The following is an 8,274-nucleotide window of genomic DNA, read 5'->3' as shown; positions in this document are numbered from 1 at the left end:
CCTTACCGGCTGCAGCCTTGGAGCGTGTCTTAGCACCGCTCTTAGCAGTGCCACGAGGCATGTTAACGGTCGAAGTGGAGACCTTGACGAAGAGCGCACAGGTTGCTGCTCGAGGCTCTAACTGTAAAGTGAGCCTCCGCCGCGCTCGCGCGGCCGAGTCGATGGTTTTCGACTTTGAGAATGAGAGTTTGTGACGAACATCTCTTCATTCTGATTGGTCGGTAAACCGAACCTAAGTGGGGGAGGATGTAACGGGGTACGTAGCCTTAAGTGTACCCTGGTTACATGAAGTGTGACACTTCACACTTCAGGAGTATGACATGTCATACTCCGGGATATTTGGTACAAGGTACCAAGGTCATTCAAAACCAACCATTGGTTAAATGACATTGCATTTCTATAGGTAACTGATAGTTTGTATTAACCTCAAACTTAACCTACCTATAAATATACTCAGTTTACAATCTACCTTATTTAGGTCACTTCGCTCTCTTTAATTAAAGAGGGGACCTGTGAACTGCCGTTCACTGAGAGTTTGTATACTCTCGGAAGATAACTTCCTCTAGCGCAAGGTGCTGTGTGACCCCGTCACAAGTACACAGGTCTGATCAATGGAGCCGTGGGGATCTGAATGTGTCCAGACACGGGTGCAGACAAGTCTATCCTTCAGCCAGCAGATGCAATACAACAAAGTTTAAATGCAGGACGGCCGGTAGGGACTCGAAGACTCGAACACCAGAGTGTACCGGTAGGTAAAAAAATTACGCCGAGTCATGAGGCTGCTCTGATTGATGTGCAAATATGCACCGCCGGTTTTGACTTCCTGGTCGTCGAAGAGGAAGATGGGGGAATTCTATGGCAAATTTTGAGTCCTGTGGGTCTTCTCGGTTATTTTCGTTGGTCTGTTTCAGTATGCGTTGGCGTTGGCTCGGAGCGACTATGGATTTCAATTCTAGGATCAGACAAAATGGATGCGGCAGCTACTCTCAGAATGGATGTGTGTTCCATGTATACAAACGATATCCTCTTAACATTAAGACGCAACCAAATACATGTAAGCAGAATAATCCTATCATCACTACTCAAATCCGAATCAGACGCCCCACCGTCTGTACGCAAGTGGTATCTTTGACTTGACGCGTCGTCTCCGGAACTCCATAATCCCTATAAATGATCCCAACACGCTGTTAACTACAGTGAGTGTAGTAGCGTTTACGCACGTTTCTCCTTTTCCACAGTAAACAGCGACTGCAGAGAAGACCACGGCAAGTGCCATGATAACCAATCCTCCATCAAAGTACCATCGAATCCATCCTGACCTGACATCATCAAGTAGTGCTGCATCAAAATCACGTTACAGTAGTTGTGGGGGAGAATAACGCACTTACGCTTGTACTTGATGCCCTGATCCGGCTCATCCGGACAGTCCACCAGCACATGAATGTCTCTGTCTACTTGCTCGAGGTTGTCACCGAAGTATTCATCATTGTTGAGTCTGCACGTCTCGTCCAGTAGCAAGTGCTCTTGCATGAGGTTTTTGATTCGGTCTGGAAGTTTTTTCGCCTTAACCGCCTTGATGTCTGCGTCTCGCGAGTTCAGCCAAGTGTCACCCTCCCGCGCGAGATACAGCTTCAGCAGATCTGCATCAAAGTAGATCAACCCAGGCTTCTCCCCCTTAATCTTCTCTTTCAGATCACCGACCATCTCGCTGAGCTCAATGTCCACAGGGAAGACGCTCCCGACTCCAACGACCGCGCAGACCAGCTTCGCCATCGTGTTTCTTTTTGTGGAATGCCAGATTTCCTTCTCTGAGCGAAATTATTCTTGCAATTCATTTCACAATTCATTATGCAATTCATTAGTTGAGATGGGCAAATTTTGCTCAAATTCTACAGTTTTAGGATAGTTTGATGGAGTCACCGGCTGCTGGACGTCCAGCAGTAGATTGATCTAAAATTTTGTTGAAATTCTACATTTTAGGATAGTTTGGCGGGAATCACCAGCTGCAGGATATCCTGCAGCGGGTATACTGGCGGACGCGTCCTGCAGCAGGTAATTTAAAAATTTCACTCATAATCTACAATTTTAGGATATCTAGAGGGATCCGAGCTCAGAAATGTATCTGAGCTACTCAGACACGTGTCAATCTCAAATTTTACAAATCTAGGACTACACATATAAAAGCTGAGTAGAGCGCAAAACATTGATGCGATAGTGCACATATGAACCCTACACAATCTCTTATCAATATGCATTACTTGCTGGAACTATCTATCCACCACCCACCAGACTATCTACAACAATACATAGTGAAGAAGTGCGCTTTTGACCCTACTTGCCACCAATATGCCCCCATACTTGACCCCTTTATTCTATTTTATTTCTGTATGAGTGCTTAAAGAAATTTTTTAGTTGTTGTAGTAAATAGGGCCAAGGGGGGGGGGGCATTTTTTTCCAATTTGCTGCGAATTTGAAGGTTTGAAGATAGGGTAGGTTTATCTATATCTAGTATGCTCATCTTCATTTGATATCGCAGGATGTATTGACTCCCGACTTGACCTCAGGGGGCAATCCACTTTGTCTTGACATATGTTTTACTTAAGAGCATCTCTAGTAAAAAAAAACTAGGATACAGACGTTATTTACAGATACGCACTTAGCGAGTTCAACAGAGAATCGTGTGAATATATCTTACATCTAACGCCATGGCTTTTCGAATCTCCAGAATGTGGTTAGCTGGTCTAAGTGAATGCCATAGAGCCGAGCGCCTTATAGCTGTTATTCTCACAAAACTGTTTATAGCATTTGTAGAGCCCTGTCGGAGTCTTACGGACGTCCTTGACATCAGACGATCCCTCTGAGACGACCAAGCTCATTCAAATAGAACTTAATCACACGACAAGCTTGCAACTGCTTCAACTCTTGCTTGTATTCGTTTTGGCGTTTGCTGAGCATTCCAACCAGATTCAACTTCGACATTATGGATCAAATAATGAAAGATATGCTTGCCAGCAGCATCAACATTAGCTATAACCTCAAAGTAATGGTTATAATAAGTATGGTCACCAACTAAATAATAATTAGTTTCCAAGCATAAAGCGCGTCTATCTGACTCTTCAATGAAGCTTGAGAAATTGTTTTTACTTCGAAAAATGTAATTGTTGTAATCTTTGAAAAGCCTCTTTACCTTTATGTTTAATAGTAACTGTGTCTGAAAAAATCAAGCTTCCGAACATATTCATTGCTGCTTTGTTTTTGTTATCTACGGCTTCATCAAGTACCGTCATGAGCAGAGACTGACGCATACCATTAAATCGGCCAGTGATCTGGTCCATATTACAAACCGTTTTAGCTAGGCTATCACCAATGACAAATCGATTCTGCGGAACGAGTCGCGCAGATACTAGGAACCAATTCCCCAACAATGGCCTTATCTACAGTATACGAGCATGAGGCGAGGTTATCGGCCTCTCCACCTGAGCATCCACTCACCGTAACGCTGCGGGGAACTGAGCGGATTGAGGCATTGCTGCAACTGGATACTCAAGGCCCTTGCCGGGGTCATGTTGTGGACAGCCAGCCAACACTTAGCAGATTAATTACCAAGGAGCTGCAATCCTCCAGCATACTCCGCCAAGTGCGGCCACATCCAAGGTTGGGTCGCCTCACATGTCTGCGGGCTGGAGGCCGAAGATCGACACGCACGAAACTCGAATTCAAACTGTGTTTAAGACACTTCGCACATCCAAGCGGAGCCACGAAGGCTGCCTTCCGCATAACCAAATGGACCGCAGCAAGCCCTACGGCGGCAGCAGCATTGTGTCACCTGAAATGGAAGAAAATTCGTCGAGTAGTGGGGCTGGGGCCGTGGGGGGAGCAGCTACTGCTAAAACTGAAATGATACACCCTCTTGCTCTATGATGCCGCCCATCAGAAGATCGAGTGCCCCCATGATGGCTGTGTCCATTTGGCCGACACTGACTTGTATCATGTATTCTGGGATTGTCCGGCGGCGAGGACATTACGACAACTTATGACACGGACGTGGCTTACGCTGGGAATCAAGAGCTCGGCAATCGAACACGCGATCTTCAGCATGGAGCTGCTGCTGATGCCAGCAGGGGTCTGGCGAGCAGCGGATAAAATGTACGACCACTATATCACGCTGTCCAATCATTTTATGGAGGCAGTCACGATGCTAGCCGAAAGTTGTTGGAGACTAGGGGCAGCAATACTGCTGCAACGGGGATGGAGATGGCGAGTCAACCACTTTGATTCTTTGGCAAAAGTGTCAGAGCAAAGTCAAGCCGCGGCCTTCAAATGGGCGCTCTGGCAGGGGTACTCCACGGTTTTTACACACACAGCGGCACAGCTTCACCCCACGTTTGGTCCCCTTGCGATCCAGCTCATGCGACGCGTGCTGACGTCGGAGTCGGTGGTAGATTATCTCCAATTCACAGACAGGGGAGCGACGAAGTACCTGCTATTCTTCAACCGGGGGGGAGGGGGGGGTCCCGTGGCAATCCGGGGCCCGGAGGCAGCGCAGTAGTTATCCGTACAGCAGACGCCACAGTCCGTGCCCAGGTCTGCTGGATCGGCACGATGTCGTACGCCAATCCGCGCTTCACCAACAGCATGGGAGAACACCTCGGCTTATTCTGCGGCCTCAAGGCCTGTGATAAGCACACCTTTGAGCCGTTACACGTTATCGGAGGCAGCGCAATGATCATTAGACAACTCAAACAAAGAAAGCCTCTTAAAACCAAACACCTTCAAAACTACTATTGGCAGAGCAGGAAACTCGCCGACAGACTTGACGTGGTGGCGTGGCACCATCATCCGAGGGAGTTTAGCAAGATGGTTGATACATTGGCCAACATGGCGATGGATAATACAAGTAGCACGCAGGGCCTTCTGTCTGAGGACACAACGGCAACAGTACGCTGGGCGAAAGTGCTTAAGCACCTATCTGATGACGTCATGCACTGGCAGGATACGTCACATACGCAGCCGCGAAGCGGCAACATAGCGACCCCTATATAGGGGAGACAGTGCGATAGGGTCAGACACTGGGCAGGTCGCATGCATTACAGCGCACACTGACATTAGAGCGGTGGCGTTGCCAGGGGTATAGGAAGTCGTTAGTCTAGACTAAGTGACATCAATACTACTCATATCATAAAAAAACGACAAATCGATTGAAGATATCGAATGTGCTGTTCTTATCAGCTCATTGTAGTCGCTTAATGATAATCAGAGCTCCAGATTTCTTGCTTGCGTTGAGCAATAGATTAGTAAAATGTTTCAACAGATACTTGTAAATCTGCTCATTGCTGTTGCATAAATCGCTTTCTATATATTCGCGTCATATATCAAGAACGCCCATGTTAAGAATAAAATCTTTAACATACTTATGCATAAATCATGGGAACAGATTTAGATTATTTCTAGCCTCTTCTCTATTGTTTTCTGTAACGCCAAACGGAGTTAGAATTACACGTTTATATAGAATGCTATCTCTAGCTTCAACTAAATTTCTTAGATAACTTGATATTTTCTGCAATGCCATTATGTTAAATTCAAATGATTCAGCATTAATTCTAGCAGGAATAATATGAGGGTTAAGAGCTACAACATATGAATTATTATTTGGTTGATTTCATTCATGGCAATCTCCTTAACGCAATAAGTGATTTTACCGTTATTCAGCGCAACTTTCCAAATTTTGTTAAATTAGTGTTGCAATCTCTACTGTAGAAGATATCGTGGTTTTCTTTGATTTGTAAGGAAGTCATTAAGCTCAATATTGTTATTTTCATATAGCTCATTTCGATCCACGGTTAAAAATTCGGAAATGCTACAGTCCATGCGTCAAATCCGCTTATTTTCCATGTAATACTCCATGTAATGTCCATGATGTAAAATATTCTCATTCGGTAATTTATAAAAACAACCCAGTCGTTGAGTGCAATTATTGTCCAACTCTCATCCGTGTATTGTCCACGATGTGATCTATGTAGTTAATACCGGTACAATACTGTATACCGGTAGTTGTACCAATCACTTTAGCCTTTCATTTGCTTTTCAAACCCAAACTCGCCCCCCTTCGAGCATTGCCGCCGCCGCCGCTCCGTTACCTGCACGCCGCAGCCTACGTCACGAAATCAACCGTTGCTGCAATCGTCGGCCATGTCGCTCAGTCTACCCGCTTCCGCGACGTCTGAGGTGCGTTATCTTGCTGTTTGTGGTCTCTGTGAACGTGTTTCTAACCGTGCGTTATCTATTTGTAAATACAGGGTGGATCGTCCGACTCCTCTTCAGATATCGACACCACGGCTTCCGCAGCCTCCGGCGCGGCTGCAAACTCGGACGGCGCCTCGCCTGACACGGACGATTTCAAGCGTCCATGTATTGTCCAGGTCGTAGACTCTCCCTCCCTTGTGGAGGGCCCCGCAGACGTGACGTATCCGAGCTGGTCGGCGTGGAATGAGTATTTGAAGGCTTACTCGGTAAAGTCCCGCCAGGTCATCCGCATCCAGTCAACGCTTAGTTGCGTATTGAGAAACAAGCGGCTGGGTCAAACAGCGGCAGCAAAGCAGGGAATGGATGTTCCGTACGTACCAGAGACGTGGGGTGCTTACCAACGCACATACATCTGCACACATGGCTGGCCAGCAAAAGACAGGAGCAGCGGATTGCGAACCAAGCACTTCGTCCGAGGATGCGGTTGTCCATTTCGATTTGTGGTGCAGCTCGTGCAAGTTGACGGCTTATGCTGCCTTCGCGTGAAGAACGGTGTGTACCAGCACAACCATGCGGTGGGGATAGCGCAGTTCAAGACGTACGCGGAGAACCGTAGGTTGGACGACACGGACACGAAGGATGCTGTGGGCAGCATGGTGATGTACGGTAGAAAGCGCGCACGCATCTATGAGTATCTTCTGGGGAGAGGCTAGAACCTCGTCAAGAAGGATGTGGACAACATTGTGCAACGTGTTAAAGCAGAGATAAGAGGAGGGTTGAATGACGACGACGCTTGCGCCGCAACTCTCGCGGAATTCGCAGCTATTGACGGTAACGTAGTCACGGTGGACGAAACTGATGCGGGACACTCTGGTGTGATCAGTATGACTTCCAGACATATGCGCGACATGGTTACTAGGTTTCCAGAGCTTTTGCTTGTGGACTGTACCCACAAAACGAATCGGTAAGTCCTCCCAAGTATTGTGCAATTATTTGTCCATGTATTGTCCATGCTTATTTTAATGTCATGCCCATGTATTGTGCGATTCTTGTCCATGTAATGTGCATTAGATACAACTATCATCGACGCATTAGTCCACAACATGGTATATGCCTTAAGTTCAGAGATCTACGAGACCAATTGGACCTCCATGAAGGCACTTTGCACTAGGACTGGATATATGGCATTTTACAACTACATGGATGAAAACTGGAACACTTGTACGGAGATGTGGGTCATGTACCAACGCTCACGGTTGGCACATTTGCGCGTCCACACGAACAACCATTTAGAGAATTGGTTTGGGCATTTTAAGGACGGGTTAAACTCCAACATGACCATGACGGACACCGTGAAGGCCCTTGTGGGTGCTGATACCAGGACTTCCAGTGAATACGTGTTCGACAAGACTAGGATCGGGTTACGTGTCAACCGCAACTACGACGAGGAGATGTGCCAAGTTTTGTGCTTACGACGCATTTCGTAGCAACACACGTGAAGAAGGAGTACGTAATGGCATGTTCGAAGGTCGACAAGTTCAATTTCGACTTAAAGTCAAAGCCAGGCTTCGTGGAGGTGACGGGTAAACACAAGACGCATGCTGTGGATTTGAAAACGTGGAGCTGCACTTGCTCGTTTGCTTCTGCAATACGTCTGCCTTGTCAACACGCGATCGCGTTTCGGAAGTGGAGTAACGCCCCAGGAAGCGTAATACCGCTGAGTTGCATCGATGAAAGGTGGGTTAACTCACAATTTATCCACGTATAAGCCGTGAGTTGTCCATGTAATATCGAATATTGATGTTGTACTGAGGGTCTGACATGTCATTCATTTAGATGGTTACATCCTGCTGAACAACCGATGACTCCGCGGCCTTTTGTGCTTAATGAGTTTAAACCAGGGGAGGCGAAACACAAGGTGCTTGACGCTAATGTTAAGTACAAGGAGGCAGTCAGCGCGTTCCAGGCTATATGCAGTGAGCTAGGCGATATCTCTGATGACGACGAGTACCGTGAGCATTTAGACTTCGT

The 8,274-nt window shown here is 46.8% G+C and overlaps 1 protein-coding gene across 1 annotated transcript; it reads right to left on the bottom strand.

Annotated features, from left to right (window-relative positions):
• Nucleotides 1-1,212: 1,212 nt before the first annotated feature.
• On the bottom strand, nt 1,213-1,773 carry PITG_22820 (Crinkler (CRN) family protein; the record flags this gene model as incomplete). Its single annotated transcript, XM_002904444.1, has 2 exons — nt 1,213-1,319; nt 1,389-1,773. The coding sequence occupies 2 exons, from the start codon at nt 1,771-1,773 to the stop codon at nt 1,213-1,215; spliced, it is 492 nt and encodes a 163-aa protein (XP_002904490.1).
• Between the last annotated feature and the right edge of the window lie 6,501 nt (nt 1,774-8,274).

Source organism: Phytophthora infestans, genomic scaffold (assembly GCF_000142945.1).
Source record: "Phytophthora infestans T30-4 supercont1.11 genomic scaffold, whole genome shotgun sequence".
Taxonomy (NCBI): Eukaryota; Oomycota; class Peronosporomycetes; order Peronosporales; family Peronosporaceae; genus Phytophthora; species Phytophthora infestans.
Note: the sequence above shows the minus strand (reverse complement) of the source record. Positions and strands in the feature narration are given on the sequence as shown.